The sequence below is a fragment of the Eutrema salsugineum genome, unplaced genomic scaffold (genome assembly GCF_000478725.1).
Source record: "Eutrema salsugineum unplaced genomic scaffold, Eutsalg1_0 scaffold_2, whole genome shotgun sequence".
NCBI lineage: Eukaryota > Viridiplantae > Streptophyta > Magnoliopsida > Brassicales > Brassicaceae > Eutrema > Eutrema salsugineum.
In genome coordinates this window covers 9,508,085-9,522,892 of record NW_006256829.1, presented here as the reverse complement: position 1 = coordinate 9,522,892, position 14,808 = coordinate 9,508,085, and the positions used below count along the sequence as shown (strand labels likewise).

Sequence of the window (14,808 nt, the reverse complement as noted above, 5' to 3'; positions counted from 1 at the left end):
TAGTGCCCATTAAAGAGCTTCGGTAAACGACGTCGCTTACTGAAAGAACGGACGCAAAACAATACACGTTGTGTTTGTACAAAAACAAAGGACGATTAGGCAGCTTGTACAGTTTTTCACCAATGAGAGAATTACACGTGGCGAAAAGAGTCCCCGCGTAGCCGTGGTTCTATCCTCCTTCTCGTCCTCTCGTCTTTAAGGCTCTTTTTCCCAGTCTTTGTGAGAAAATATTACTTCAGAAAAAAAATTAAGTAAATAAAAGGAAAAAGCCAGATTCCTTTAAACCTCAATAGAACAGCAACAATAGTGTGACAGATTTTCGTCTTCGCGGTGAAGATTTTTTTCTTTGTTTTTTTCTTCTTGGGAGGAAAATGGAGTGTGTTGGTGCTCGGAATTTCGCTGCAATGGCGGTGACAGCTTTTCCCTCTCGAAGCTCCCGGAGGAATTTTCCGGTGGTTAAGAGATACAGCTTTAGGAATTTCCGTTGCGGTCTGTGTAGAGTCAGAGCTAAAGGCGGCGGAGCAGGTTCCGGTAGTGAGAGTTGCGTGGCGGTGAGAGAGGATTTCGCCGACGATGAAGATTTCGTGAAGGCTGGTGGTTCAGAGATTCTATTCGTTCAAATGCAGCAGAACAAAGACATGGATGAACAGTCTAAGCTTGTCGATAAGGTCAGTCTTATGTTTGCCTTGACTTGTTTTGGAAGAAAACAAACCTCTCGTAATCTCAGTAGAAATCTCAGTCCCCTTTTGATTATGTGGGTTTCGAAATTGAGAAAGGGAACATTAGAATTCGTGTTTGGTTTTTGAAGTTTATGTTGATTGTGTGTGTTTTTTACAGTTGCCTCCTATATCAGTCGGTGATGGTGCTTTGGACCTTGTGGTTATTGGTTGTGGTCCTGCTGGTTTAGCCTTGGCTGCAGAATCAGCTAAGCTAGGACTAAAAGTTGGACTGATTGGTCCAGATCTTCCTTTCACAAACAATTACGGTGTTTGGGAAGATGAATTCAACGGTATAAAAATCTCATAGATCCATTATCTAGTAGTAGTCGCTATCTTTCATGGTTAATGTACTAACTAGTTTTGTGTTGATATGTAAGATCTTGGGCTGCAAAAATGTATTGAGCATGTTTGGAGAGATACTATTGTGTATCTAGACGATGACAATCCCATTACCATTGGCCGTGCTTATGGAAGAGTTAGTCGACGTTTACTCCACGAGGAGCTCTTGAGGAGGTAAATAGAATGGTTCTACTCTGCACCTTTTGGAGAGACTCTTCTCTAGCTATTGACTTCTTTTTTCACCTCCCTGGCTTTGAAATGTTTACATACGTAATCCTTAATTGATTCCTCCTAGGTGTGTAGAGTCAGGTGTCTCGTATCTTAGCTCCAAAGTCGAGAGCATAACAGAGGCTTCTAATGGCCTTAGACTTGTTGCCTGTGAAGAGAATACCGTCGTTCCGTGCAGGTACAATACATGAATCAGAGATGGTACTATTGTAGTTTTGATAAAACGTGCTGGACCAATGTAAAGGTTCTGACTTCTTGCAAATGCAGGCTTGCCACTGTTGCTTCTGGAGCAGCTTCGGGGAAGCTCTTGCAATACGAAGTCGGGGGACCAAGAGTCTCTGTACAAACTGCTTACGGCGTTGAGGTTGAGGTATAGTGTATGAATATATGATATTCCAGTGTAATATCCATTCCTGGAGAAATTAATGAATCTTTTGAGACTATTCCATTTGTTCGCTTTAGGTTGAAAACAGTCCATATGATCCAGAGCAGATGGTTTTCATGGATTACAGAGATTATACAAACCAGGAAGTTCGGAGCTTAGAAGCTGAGTATCCTACGTTTCTGTACGCCATGCCTATGACCAAGACAAGAGTGTTCTTTGAGGTTCTCTTTGTTGTTCTCTTCTTTTTATTTAATCGTGATCGCAAAAAGTCTATTGCTTATCAGCTGGAATTCAAGTGCAGGAGACGTGTTTGGCCTCGAAAGATGTCATGCCTTTTGATTTGCTTAAAAAGAAGCTCATGTTAAGATTAGATACACTCGGTATTCGAGTTCTAAAGACTTACGAAGAGGTAACTGATACATAGAAAGAGAATTTTAACTCCATTGATTGTAAAGCTTCACTTATTGAACAGCATAAAAACCTTTGGTATTTGCTTTTGTTTGCAGGAATGGTCTTATATCCCTGTTGGTGGTTCTTTGCCAAACACCGAACAAAAGAATCTCGCTTTTGGTGCTGCCGCTAGTATGGTACATCCCGCAACAGGTAGTAAGAGCAAGCCTTTACCAATAAACTCTTTGTTCTGGCTTAATTTTCACATTTGGAGTCTGCATTATCTCTGACTTAACTTTCTCTCATTTAAACAGGCTATTCAGTTGTGAGATCTTTGTCTGAAGCTCCAAGCTACGCTTCAGTGATCGCGGATATACTAAAACAAGAGACTACTTCCTACACAAAACACATCAACAGTAATATTTCAAGACAAGGTGAGCTATGCTAAACCACAGAGTTAGTTAACTATGCTTTCAGAGAATGATAAATCTTACTTGGAAGCTTTCCTTTTTTGTTTTTTTTTTATGTTTTTTGGCAGCTTGGGATACTTTGTGGCCACAAGAAAGAAAAAGGCAAAGAGCATTCTTTCTCTTTGGTCTTGCGCTCATACTTCAACTCGATATCGAAGGCATTAGAAGCTTCTTCCACACTTTCTTTCGCCTTCCAAAATGGTAAGCAAGACATTGAAAATTTTCAGGTTAGAATTTCCATAAAGCAAGAAAAAATAGTATTTAAGACGCTGACTTTTCATAACAAACAATGTATGAAACAAGACACTGATAATTATTTTTTTCCATTTCACTTACGCAGGATGTGGCGAGGGTTTTTAGGATCAACATTAACATCAGGAGACCTCGTTCTCTTTGCTTTCTACATGTTCATCATTGCACCAAACAATTTGAGAAAAGGTCTCATTAATCATCTCGTCTCTGATCCAACTGGAGCAACCATGATTCGAACCTATCTCAGAGTATGATCCTCTTCTCCACTCTTTGGTTTGTATATAAATATAAATAATCGATCGAAGAACGGTATGTGGGTTTACTAGGAAAATGTGTATAGAGAAGAATCTAAGGGATGATGGAAATGGAAAAGAGAAAAAAAAAACCAGTCTTGTTTTGTGGTAAGTGACTGAGAATTGAGAGAAAGACCTTGGTGAATTGTGATAGTTCTTCAATTCTGATTGTTTATGATACTTAGTAACTCACTTTTCTCATTAAGAGTTAGATTCTTCTTCAAAGTTATGCATGTCAATTACTAGTCATCAACTTCTAAACATGAGTTATATGCTTCTTATTTGTCTATGAGTACATAATGGTAAATGATGATAATGTGTGAGCGCGAAAACACTTAAGCTGAACAAAATTTATACTGAATAATCATGAAAAGGCAAGTGAAAACTTTATGAATGTTATAAAGCAAAATTATGTTTTGAAATTGTAAACGTGAACAAATGGTATGGTATCCATTTATCATCAGTGTCTACAAAAAGAGTATGAAATCTTCCGATGGTAGATGGAATACTCCATGCATTTTTTTTTCCTTTCCGGAAACTGTAAATATTGGATATTGCAAGTGGTTTGTATGCCGTCTTGAATCATTTATTTATATGAAAGAAAAACAGAGAAAGGGTATATGTTCGTTGCATCACATACAGAATCTTAGAACAAGCAATACATATTTATCTTAATTAAAATTAATAAATCCAAGTTCTCTTCACCCCTTCCCTCTTTATAGAATAGTAATCGACGTCAAATGAATTAAAAAAAATATTTATTTGAATACTAGTACATCATTTATTTAAATACGCTATTTGCACATTTATTCAAAATGTAATTTATATACATTTTTGCTAATGTCAACCCTAACGAGAATATGGAACATTCTTTTTAACAATTCCTTAGTAGTCTTGCATTTGTTTTCCAATAATATCAAAATTAGCCTTGAATTTTTGTCTTTTACGCGGTCCAAATGTGAAAGTGTAAGTGTAACTATCAATTCATTGAACGTAATTTGTTAAATTAAAGTGTAAAGGTGCATATATAATCTGAAGGTATTCCCCCACCTTGAAAAAAAACTTCAAATTTTAACAAACAAACAACAACAAAAATAAAAAGTTTGATCAGTTTAGCTGGTAATACTACAAAAGGAACCGGAGTCATACAAAGTTACAAGAAAAAGAGAATCTAAATGAGGTAATCATTAATAGAATAGACAAAAAATTTCACATAATTATGTGTTCAGGAATCATCTTAGAATGTCACCTAACAAATTAATTGGTGCCTAATCAGTACAATCAGAAACTAAGCGTACAAATCTTAAATTTCACCAAAAATAGAAGCCCCATTAGAACCAAAAACACAAAAACAAAACTTCGAAAAAGACTTTTCTAAGAAGTAGGCGCTTTATTAATTTCACGAGTCAATAAATACATCACCAGCTTTTCTGGTTTCCCACCAAGTCAACTTACGCTTTCGCGGTCTCTCCAAAAACCCAATTTCATCTCTCTTTGTGACCACAAAAAATCTAGAAGCAAGTTTCATAGTAGTGATGACAAACAAGTTCTTCGAATCGATCGGCGGAGCTCCGGCGTATTCATTGGTATCCGTCGCCGTTAAAGGATCCGTCGGCGGCGCCGTAGGAGGAGCTGCTAGCCGTCGCGCTCTTCGTTGGGCTGTCGAAAATCTCCTCCCCAAAATCGATCGGCTAGTTCTAGTTCACGTCATGCCTACCGTCACCAGTATTCCATCTCCTTGTAAGTTTGATTTTTCTCGGATCTCGTTTAATCAGTGTCACCCATTTCGCGATTTCACGAGAGAGATTTTTGACCGTGATTTTGTTTTTGCAGCTGGATCGAAGATTCCAGTGGAGGAATTGGAGGAGAGTGTTGTTTCGATGTATAAACGAGATCGGAGAAAGGAATTCGAACAGGTTTTTGTGCCGTTTAAGAAGATCTGCAAATCCAACAAAGTGAGTTGTTCTTTCTCCCACTTATTTTGTACGGATTTTGTAACTTTTGGGTCTCATTGAATATTTACTGGTGAATCTTAGGTTGAGACTTTGTTGCTGGAACATCATGATCCCGCAAAGGCACTTGTGAATTACATATCAGATAGTGAGGTCGAGTGTTTAGTGATTGGATCTTGCTCTTCAAATTTCCTCACAAGGTATTGATTCCAAATGAGATTTTTCAGAAAGTTATATATCTCAGTGATTATTATTATCTCGGTTTGTGTATTTGCATTGTATGTGGCATGATCTTGCTCAAACGCTTGATTTGGTTTCGCCAGGAAAAAAGGACAAGAAATGCCATTAACGGTACTAGGAGAAGCTCCAGAGGCGTGCGAGATATATGTTGTTTGCAAAGATAGAATATTAACCAAATCAACCAATCAGTTATCTGCAGGTATAATTATATATATATATATCAGTCCCTAGAACTTTCACTTTCATTGATCTAAAGTGTGAATTTAAGATGGAAAAGGGAAATGTGTTTTTATTGATACTGTTGTGTGGTTTATGTTTCTTTGTGAAACTTTCAACAGATTCATCATCTAGTTTCCGTATACCCGAAGGAGCAGAAGCTTATACAGAATCTTTCAGCCGCACACGCTCAGATAAGACAGGCTTGTCTGCTTCATCCATATCATCCTCAGGCAGGAAGCAAATTCGAAGGCCTGCCTCTTTGCCGCATAGTCATCCAACCTCTCAAGTGTTTTCTGATGCACAATCTTCAACTGATATCGGTTTGGTCAATGACGAACACATTCGTTCAATCCTTAGACACAGTATTGTCTCCAGTAGTAAAATGCAGTTGAATCCTGGAGCTGACAAAAAAACATCAAAGGTAAAGCATTTGATACTTAACCCCTCTTGCGTTATTCTATGTTACATGACAAAATCATATTGATTTTGATCTCAATACCATGTTTTTGCAGTCACATGTTAAGTCTGAGGTAGAGCAGCTAAGAAAAGAAGTACAAACCACTCTTTCCATGTACAAGAAAGCTTGTGAAGAGCTAGTTCATAAACAAACACAGGTCTAAATCTTTTGGACGGTCTTTCGTCATTTTTCATCTGATGGATTCGTAAACTTAGCTAAACCAAATTCTGATCTCAGGTCCAGTCTCTTTCCTCTGAGTGTATTAAAGAAACGAAAAGGGTCATAACTGCTCTGGAAAAAGAAGAAATGCTGAGAAAAGCAGCGGCAGAAGAGAAAGAAAAGCATCTAAAAGCCGTAAAAGAGGTCGAAGACGCAAAATCAATGTTAGCTAAAGAGTTCTGCGAGAGGCAATTAGCTGAGCTAGATGCTCTCAAACAATCCATAGAGAAACAGAAAGTCATTGACCAGCTCTTCTTGAGAGACGGGCGGTACAGAAAGTACACAAAAGAAGAGATATCTGCGGCTACAGATAATTTCTCATCCCGTAAAATAATCGGCGAAGGAGGATACGGTAAAGTATACAAATGCAGCCTCGATCATACCCCAGTAGCTCTTAAAGTTCTCAAACCCGATTCAATCGAAAAAAAAGAAGAATTCTTAAGAGAGGTAAATTACTAAGCAGTCTCATGTTCTAATAACAACAGCAGCATTTTAACTCTCTACTGTCCAATTTTTACTTTGCAGATCTCAGTCTTAAGCCAGCTTCGTCATCCTCACGTGGTTCTTCTTCTTGGTGCTTGTCCTGAAAATGGCTGTCTTGTCTATGAGTACATGGAGAACGGTAGCTTAGATGCTCACATCTCTCCCAAAAAGGGGAAACCATCTCTCTCATGGTTCATCAGATTCAGAATCATCTACGAAACCGCATGTGGCTTAGCTTTCCTCCACAACTCAAAACCCGAGCCAATCGTTCACCGAGACCTCAAGCCAGGAAACATTCTCTTGGACAGAAACTTCGTTAGCAAAATCGGCGACGTTGGACTGGCCAAGCTCATGTCAGAAGAGGCACCAGACAGTGTTACGGTTTACAGAAACTCGATCATCGCCGGTACACTCTACTACATGGATCCGGAATACCAAAGAACCGGCACAATCAGACCAAAATCAGATCTCTACGCATTTGGAATCATAATTCTCCAGCTTTTAACCGCTCGACATCCCAACGGTCTTCTTTTCTGTGTGGAGGACGCAGTAAAGAGAGGCTCTTTTGGGGATATGTTAGATGGATCAGTCAGAGATTGGCCCGTGGAGGAAGCCAAAGAACTAGCTCGCATCGCAATCAAGTGTTCGCAGCTCAAATGCAGAGACAGACCAGATCTTGATACACAAGTCTTGCCCGCTCTCAAACGGATTCTTGAATCTGCAAATAACAGGCTCAGGACAGAACAAGCGAACGCACGACCACCAGCTCACTATTACTGTCCAATTCTGAAGGTAATTGAACAAAACTATCACAAAGGCTACAATTCTTTAATGGTTGGTGTTGAAACAATGTTTGATTGAACTGATCGCAGGAAATAATGGAAGATCCACAGATAGCAGCAGATGGATTCACGTACGAAGGGAAAGCGATAAAGGCTTGGTTTCAAAAACATCAAAATGTGTCACCTGTGACTAAGCATCGGCTTAAACATTCCGATCTCACACCGAACCATACTCTCAAATCGGCTATACAAGAGTGGCGATCTCGTTCACGCATAGACCTCTCCACTACTCTTGGCTCCTTTTGACCACAAATATAGTCTAATCTGTATATACTAAATAACCTGAACTTGTTTGAATCTGGTGTATCGTCATCATGTCTGTAGCTTCAACAACCAGTTTATTTGTTCTCTTATTTATTGTGGTGAAAGAAAAAAGGTACAAACAAGAACTATTTTACAGTTGTGGTTTTTTTTCCCGTCTACAACTCAAACATGAATCCTACCGGATATGAACTACGGTGGCATTATCATAATCTTATCTTTAACTTGAACATTCGGGAGAAATTTTGTTTTATTTGGTATGGTTTGTAGTGTTCAGATAAAGGCAATAAACTAAATTCGATGTTTTGGAGGTAAGACTTTGAACAGTATATAAGTATCTACAACTTATAATCCATCAAGAATCAAACTTGCGTAAACTCAAGAGCGTTTGCGTCTGGATCACGAGTGAATATCGCTGGCCTCCCTGACCTACTCATCGTATACTCAATCCCTACAAAAACAAGCAGAAAAGCACATTCGATTAATAATACAAAAGAAAACCAAAAACAACATTCTTTAAGCAAAGAACAAGAAAAGAAGAAAGAAGCAAAATGTGTGTAATATACCAGCTTTGTCCAAAATCTCTTTCAGATTCGAAACATCACGGATTGCGATACAAGCATGTCGATCCCGGCCTCCGTGCTCGGGTCTACCTGTTAAAGGATCTGGATTTGGAAGCTCCATTAAGTGAATCATCTCTGAACCTACCCATAACCATGCTCCTCTATACGGAAGCTTATCGTGTGGCCTTGCCTCGTTGATCTCAAGGCCCAGAATGTTCTGGTAAAACTCGAGCGACCGTTCTAGGTTCTCGCATAGCAAACCGACGTGGTGAACCCCAACAACCCCGTAATCTAGAACCAACAATCAAACCGATACAAACCGATGTTATTACTGTCTAGATAATGGTGACATTTGCTTAACCAGAAATGCTGATTCCAATTTCGTGATTGCAGACAGTCAAAAGCATATCGTATAATCTTTTGTATCTTTAATTCGAAAACGAAAAAAGGACGGGGTCGGTTTAATTACCGGTTTTGTTGTTAGACTCTTTCTCTTCTACCACACTAATCCCTTGAATCGATCCTTGTGCTTTATTAGGCTTCAAGCCACATAACCTAACATTGAGCCTTTCTTTTCTCAGACTCTTCTTCTGAAACTCAAATCGTTCTTTCGTAGAGAGATTCGTGCAAGTAACCTTCCAAAATACCAAAACGATTCATCACTAATCGAAGGAAAATAATCTACTTTGAATGATACCCACAATCCTAATTTATCTTATCAGCTTCTCAGTTTCTATTTCTTGGAATCTAAACAACGAATCCCTAAATTTTCCAAAATCACAAGATTAGGGACTAATACCATCTCTAGTTTCTGGAATTCGAGTAACCAAGTCTATGAGTGAGTAAAAGAAGCTTGATTGTTACCTTTGGTCGTAGCTCAAGTGAAATTGAAGCTCTGAAAATAGACGCCATGTAAGAGAATCTTTTGATGTCTGTTTTTTAGGCTAGCACTTGAGCAAGAGGTTCGTGTTTTTATTTAATTTTCTTTTTTCTTTTCTGGTCAAGAAAATTAAGGAGCAAAAAATAAATAAACAAATAAAAAATCTAAGCCACAGATCAAAGGTAAGTTTAAGTGAGAAGAATTTTGATCTGTGATGAATTTGTTCGTTTTGTTTTGTGTCGACACTCTATATCAAAATATAATATTCTCGAATATTATACGTTGATCCCTATTGATGGATGTTAATTAATTTCGTACTGTTTACAAAAAAAATCTGCCAATCGTCACATGGGAAAATCAATTTCGTATTGTGTACAGAAATTTAATTGTTTCAACAAAAACAGAAAAGACCAGACTTTTGTGAAAACAATAAAGTAAAAGCATGTGATGTGCTGGCATAAGTCAAACTTTTATCTTTAAGAAAAAAGGAAAAAAAGGTTGAAATGTAGATGGGCCAGGCCCAATACAAATAGTAATTCCCAGAGCCTAATTTTTGTAGCTTTCTCGAATGACATATATAAATTCTACACAAAAATGGAACTTATATCATTATGTTAGAGCTATAACTCAGTAATAAACCTAACTTTCTAAATTTTTAGTATTTTATATGTTTTAAATTTCCGTATAAAAATTAAAAAAACATATAATATTTTTTTTTTATTTATAATATAACTTCTTTTTTTTTTTAACAACTGAAATATATTGAAACTAAGCATCTTTTACAAAGTCTTGATGTCATAACTTCTTATTTTTAGTGTTTATGTCATATTATTTAAAATTAACTGCCGTCAAAAATATTAAAATTAACTACGCGACATCAATTTTTATATTATTAGATGTTATGTGACCACAACTTTACACAGCATTTTGTAAGCAGATCCGTGTGGCAATTGATTATCTCCAAATTTGTGACACATATACAATATGAATTGATTTTGTTCTTTTCATACCAAATTATACGATATGATACTGTATATTTTAAAATATTTTGAATGAACTTTTAAAAAAGTTAAATGAGTCTATCTACGTATATCCCAAAAAATATATGACTCATATTTAAATATCCATTAAAAGTGTTGTTTATCAAATCATACAAACATATATTTTATATTTACCTTTCAAATATATGTATATATATATATGATTGGTTCACTGAATTTGATATGAATTTGGGTATTTTGTTTGTTGTCCATCCAAAAGCCACTTTCATACACATATCAGTACATGAATCCAATAATGACGTAACACGTGGAATAAAAACCATAGAGCAAGTACTATTATTTTCCTAAAATAAAAATTAATAAACAAAACATAGAGCAATAACAAAAAAAAAAAAAAAAACACAAGATATTTACGGAAGTTTAAAGAAACCGTCTTTGTCAGTGCAATGAACCTCTTCCTCATATTTCCCGCCACCCCAACTAACAGATCTATCACCGTACACATCATCCTCTTTTGCTCATCAAATCTATGACTATCTCTCTGTTTACGTGGCTACCATCCTTTTGTTTCTCGACAAACGTAGGACCCACATGATTGTTATTCATTTCTTTTTTTTCAATACGATTTTAATTACAACTGTTGGAAAAATAATCATCTGTTGACAACACAGCATCCTTCTTTCGTTGATTCTCTTTCTATTCTTAGTTCAACCGAAACGTCATTTTATGATTTTGGAAGTCTATACATAAATGTAATTTTCATTATTTATTCATTAAAATTGAAATCGATTGTTTTGTTTAAGAGTATAGCCTACTGCAGGTTTAACTGCTACTAACCTTGCTGACGACAAAAAAGTGGGTAACCTTTATACCGATGTATTTTTTTTTGGTCAACATACCGATGTAGTTTAAGGTATACCGATTTAATAACTACAAAAACAGCATTAAAAGCGTTACATTTTAACTTCTTTATACAATAGAAACTTATACACAAGTCTAGACAATTTTGTGAGTGAGGGAGTGAGGGAGTGAGGGAGTGAGGGAGTGAGTGAGTGAGTGAAGAAGTCTATAACGAATGAGAACTTTTGTTCGGGTTTTAATAGAATTGGTTTTTTCATGAATAAGAAGTATAACAGAACTAGTTATGTGTGTTGCGGTGTGGATAAGCCATATAAACGTCTGCATGCAGCTGCCATTACGGGTATGGCTTTTGGTTAATTAACATAAGGCTTCAAAAATATCGAATGTCATCAACTATGTAAAAATTAAATTTCTTACTATGTTTTCTATCGTTCTTTGTTGTCCGTCGACGTGTTTCCTATGAATATGATGTATGATGAATCTCACCTTTATTAATAAAACTAATATGACAAGTTGATAAGGAATGTGTACTCAATTGTTCGGTTTAAAATCTCTAAAATGTGTTTCAGAAACTTCGGATGAAATGTTTGAGTGTGGTTAATATAAATAAATAGTTTTCAGAAAATATCGTTGTAATATAAAATATCTTCCATTTACATGTGTAGCGTAAAATGTATCCAAAATTTTAATTACCGACCGTTTTTAAACATGCGGGATATTTTGTTATAGAAAACTGATAAACATCTGTATTCAAAATCTACGATATAGATACGCAATAATGGAGGGATGACACGATAGTAAATGGAAAGAAAATATGTACTTCTAATCTTCTTCTGTAAAAGAAAAGAATATAAATATACATTATTGTTTCCATATAGGCAAAAGTTCAAAGTAATGTCTTTCGAAGTTATTTTTCTTGACTGAATCACCTTTCTTTTTGAGATAAAAACACTTCTTTGTGCTGTGTTGTTGTGTAATAAATAAAGACCTCTCTCTCTCAAAGTCTCAGATGTCATATGTGGCAGATTTAAAACCGATTTCTGCCTAAACATTTTGTTTGTTTTTCCTTTTTGTTTCTGAAGAGAACACACACACAAGAAAATCTGGAAATTGTTTTCGTTTGGAAATTAATTGAGGAGAGAGAGATCACAAAATCTCTAAATGGTTTAAACGAATTGCCCAGAATCCAGGAAACCCTGATTGAGAAAACAAAATTGAGAAATTTTCTGGGTGGTAGTTTCTTGCGAAAATTTTACTTTTTCTTTATTTGGCATCTCTATCTATTTCATGTGCTAGCTAAGGTTGTCTCACTTTCCTCTTCTGAGTCATGAGTTTCTTGTCTTCATCTTTTCTCAAATAAAGTTAATTGTCTCTTAAATTTCCTTTAGAAATCTGTCGACTTTTCGTTTTTTGGAACTCAACCATAAATCAAAAACCAATAAAAACCCAATTCATAAAATTTTGGCACAAATCTCTCTTCAACAAATCTCTGATTTGGGTCTTTGTGTGAGAGAGATCAAGCAATTAGGGTTTTTTAATCAATGGACGAAGTTTCTCCTGCAGTAGCTGTTCCATTTAGACCGTTCGCTGAGCCTCCAATCGGAGTTAGAAGCTATTGCAACGGTTCGTTGCCGGAAAGTTCGTGTTCCGGTTCTGGGTCTAAAATTTCCGGCGAAGAAACGATGAAAGATTCGTCCTTTGGAATCAGCTCGAGACAGGATTCGTCACCATCCTCCTCATTATCATCAGCTGCGGCAGGTGTATCAGACGTCATCGTGGATATCTCCGCCGGAGAAGAAATCAACGGCTCAGATGAGTTTGATCCGAGATCGCCGAGTCAGAGCGAGAAGAAAGTAATCAGTAGAACAGAGAGCAGGAGTCTCTTCGAGTTCAAGAGTGTGCCTTTATATGGAGTCACTTCGATTTGTGGAAGACGACCAGAGATGGAAGATTCCGTCTCGACGATTCCTAGATTCCTTCAAGTTTCTTCGATTTCGTTGCTCGATGGTCGAGTCACTAACGGATTCAATCCTCACTCGAGTGCTCATTTCTTCGGTGTTTACGATGGCCATGGTGGTTCTCAGGTAAAAAGCCGGTTTAGTTAAACCGATTCGATTCGGAAATTGAGTAGCAAAACAGCAAAATCTGGGTTTTTTGAGATCTGATTTTCTTCTTTCTTTGATTCGGTTTTTTTGTGTGTACAGGTGGCGAATTATTGCCGGGAGAGGATGCATTTGGCGTTGACGGAGGAGATAGTGAAGGAGAAGCCGGAGTTTTGCGACGGTGACACGTGGCAAGAGAAGTGGAAGAGAGCTCTGTTCAACTCCTTTATGAAGGTTGACTCAGAGATCGACTTCGTCCCGGAAACGGTGGGGTCCACCTCGGTGGTCGCCATTGTTTTTCCTACGCATATTTTCGTCGCTAACTCCGGCGACTCGAGAGCGGTTCTGTGCCGCGGCAAAACGCCACTCGCCTTGTCGGTCGATCACAAAGTAAGTAATAATTTATAATACTATAATTTTTTAGGTAGATATCGCAGTTTCTATGAGGAATGATTCTAATTAAGTAATATGACAAAATGGCAAAAAAAAGGAACTTTGCTTGATGAATTCTTGTGACGTTTGTTACCAATCAGAGCCATATAAGTATCTGTTAGAATGGTCAACGTTCTTATAGTGGTTTTGGCTCTACGTTTATTTTACTTAGCCGGATAGAGAAGATGAAGCGGCGAGGATAGAAGCAGCAGGAGGGAAAGTAATCCAGTGGAACGGGGCTCGTGTTTTCGGTGTGCTCGCCATGTCAAGATCAATTGGTATGCTTTTTTTACTTTAAGATGATCTCATTTGGTTCTTTCGATAGTTAGTATACTTAAACCGGTTTGGTTAACAGGGGATAGATACCTAAAACCATCAGTGATACCGGATCCGGAGGTGACTTGTGTGAGACGAGTGAAAGAAGATGACTGTCTCATCTTAGCGAGCGATGGTCTTTGGGATGTGATGACGAACGAAGAAGTGTGCGATATGGCTCGTAAACGGATTTTGTTGTGGCACAAGAAGAATGCCATGGCCGAAAATGCTTTGCTTCCGGCGGAGAAAAGAGGAGAAGGTAAAGATCCGGCGGCGATGTCGGCGGCAGAGTATTTGTCGAAGATGGCTTTGCAGAGAGGAAGCAAAGACAACATAAGTGTGGTCGTTGTTGATTTGAAGGGAGTTAGGAAATTCAAGAGCAAATCTATGAACTGAAGAAGAAGAATAAGAAGATGGTTTGGAATAAAAAAAGAAAAAAAAAAAGTTTTGATGGTGGGTAATTTATTTATAGAAAAATAACAGGTAAGAATAATTAGTGGTCTGTAATATTTAATTTCCTGCTTAATTTTTTTTTTTTTTTTTTACTTTCCCACCATTATTTTAATCTTTTTTTCTCTATACTAACATGAATATGTATATGATGAGATAATGTAAGCTTCCAAACAAAAATCCCCTTCTCTTTTTATTCTTGGCGTTAACTGTAATATGACTCTGCGCTCGTTTAAGTTAAGATCATTCAATGTTTTATTACCTTCTTTCTTTTTTTAATAATTGGTGCATTCGAATAGTTTGAGATTGTGAGTTTACTGACTGTTGGTGAGGGAGACAATCTGGTAAATACTTACACAAAACGTTTTGATTGCTAAGTGTTGTGTACGGCAGCTTTTACCGATTTATTTCATCTTTTCATCACATCAACAATTAAAGAAAGAAGTAAAGTGGCA

At 37.1% G+C, this 14,808-nt stretch overlaps 4 protein-coding genes across 4 annotated transcripts; 3 read left to right on the top strand and 1 right to left on the bottom strand.

The window, feature by feature from the left end:
* Nucleotides 1–233: 233 nt before the first annotated feature.
* On the top strand, nucleotides 234–3,301 carry LOC18018099 (lycopene epsilon cyclase, chloroplastic). The gene is made up of 11 exons (XM_006401189.2): nucleotides 234–668; nucleotides 838–1,009; nucleotides 1,097–1,232; nucleotides 1,354–1,464; nucleotides 1,554–1,656; nucleotides 1,749–1,892; nucleotides 1,973–2,080; nucleotides 2,178–2,274; nucleotides 2,376–2,495; nucleotides 2,600–2,732; nucleotides 2,872–3,301. The coding sequence occupies exons 1-11, from the start codon at nucleotides 372–374 to the stop codon at nucleotides 3,035–3,037; spliced, it is 1,587 nt and encodes a 528-aa protein (XP_006401252.1). The 5' UTR covers nucleotides 234–371; the 3' UTR covers nucleotides 3,038–3,301.
* A 1,220-nt stretch (nucleotides 3,302–4,521) lies between these two features.
* Nucleotides 4,522–7,950, top strand: LOC18018098 (U-box domain-containing protein 34). The gene is made up of 9 exons (XM_006401188.2): nucleotides 4,522–4,816; nucleotides 4,910–5,031; nucleotides 5,113–5,228; nucleotides 5,352–5,467; nucleotides 5,607–5,908; nucleotides 6,000–6,101; nucleotides 6,182–6,610; nucleotides 6,689–7,438; nucleotides 7,519–7,950. The coding sequence occupies exons 1-9, from the start codon at nucleotides 4,612–4,614 to the stop codon at nucleotides 7,732–7,734; spliced, it is 2,358 nt and encodes a 785-aa protein (XP_006401251.1). The 5' UTR covers nucleotides 4,522–4,611; the 3' UTR covers nucleotides 7,735–7,950.
* A 31-nt stretch (nucleotides 7,951–7,981) lies between these two features.
* LOC18018097 lies at nucleotides 7,982–9,418 on the bottom strand. The gene is made up of 4 exons (XM_006401187.2): nucleotides 9,177–9,418; nucleotides 8,782–8,947; nucleotides 8,316–8,603; nucleotides 7,982–8,200 (listed from the first exon to the last, which is right to left on the bottom strand). Exons 1-4 carry the CDS (start codon nucleotides 9,222–9,224, stop codon nucleotides 8,112–8,114), a joined length of 591 nt encoding a protein of 196 aa, XP_006401250.1. The 5' UTR covers nucleotides 9,225–9,418; the 3' UTR covers nucleotides 7,982–8,111.
* A 2,662-nt stretch (nucleotides 9,419–12,080) lies between these two features.
* On the top strand, nucleotides 12,081–14,396 carry LOC18018096 (protein phosphatase 2C 77). Its single transcript, XM_006401186.2, has 4 exons — nucleotides 12,081–13,138; nucleotides 13,259–13,546; nucleotides 13,761–13,866; nucleotides 13,944–14,396. The coding sequence occupies exons 1-4, from the start codon at nucleotides 12,596–12,598 to the stop codon at nucleotides 14,297–14,299; spliced, it is 1,293 nt and encodes a 430-aa protein (XP_006401249.1). The 5' UTR covers nucleotides 12,081–12,595; the 3' UTR covers nucleotides 14,300–14,396.
* The last annotated feature ends 412 nt before the right edge of the window (nucleotides 14,397–14,808 follow it).

Bases quoted from the DNA above. Each gene is read 5' to 3' on its own strand.
- LOC18018099 (XM_006401189.2), top strand. From the start codon at position 372: ATGGAGTGTGTTGGTGCTCGGAATTTCGCTGCAATGGCGGTGACAGCT. The intron at 2,275-2,375 runs GTAGTAAGAGCA...TCATTTAAACAG, and splicing joins TATGGTACATCCCGCAACAG to GCTATTCAGTTGTGAGATCT. The intron at 2,733-2,871 runs GTAAGCAAGACA...TCACTTACGCAG, and splicing joins TTCTTTCGCCTTCCAAAATG to GATGTGGCGAGGGTTTTTAG.
- LOC18018098 (XM_006401188.2), top strand. From the start codon at position 4,612: ATGACAAACAAGTTCTTCGAATCGATCGGCGGAGCTCCGGCGTATTCA. The intron at 5,229-5,351 runs GTATTGATTCCA...TGGTTTCGCCAG, and splicing joins TCTTCAAATTTCCTCACAAG to GAAAAAAGGACAAGAAATGC. The intron at 7,439-7,518 runs GTAATTGAACAA...AACTGATCGCAG, and splicing joins ATTACTGTCCAATTCTGAAG to GAAATAATGGAAGATCCACA.
- LOC18018097 (XM_006401187.2), bottom strand. From the start codon at position 9,224: ATGGCGTCTATTTTCAGAGCTTCAATTTCACTTGAGCTACGACCAAAG. The intron at 8,604-8,781 runs GTAATTAAACCG...TGTTGGTTCTAG, and splicing joins AGAGTCTAACAACAAAACCG to ATTACGGGGTTGTTGGGGTT. The intron at 8,201-8,315 runs GTATATTACACA...TTGTTTTTGTAG, and splicing joins AGAGATTTTGGACAAAGCTG to GGATTGAGTATACGATGAGT.
- LOC18018096 (XM_006401186.2), top strand. From the start codon at position 12,596: ATGGACGAAGTTTCTCCTGCAGTAGCTGTTCCATTTAGACCGTTCGCT. The intron at 13,547-13,760 runs GTAAGTAATAAT...TATTTTACTTAG, and splicing joins CCTTGTCGGTCGATCACAAA to CCGGATAGAGAAGATGAAGC. The intron at 13,867-13,943 runs GTATGCTTTTTT...TTTGGTTAACAG, and splicing joins CGCCATGTCAAGATCAATTG to GGGATAGATACCTAAAACCA.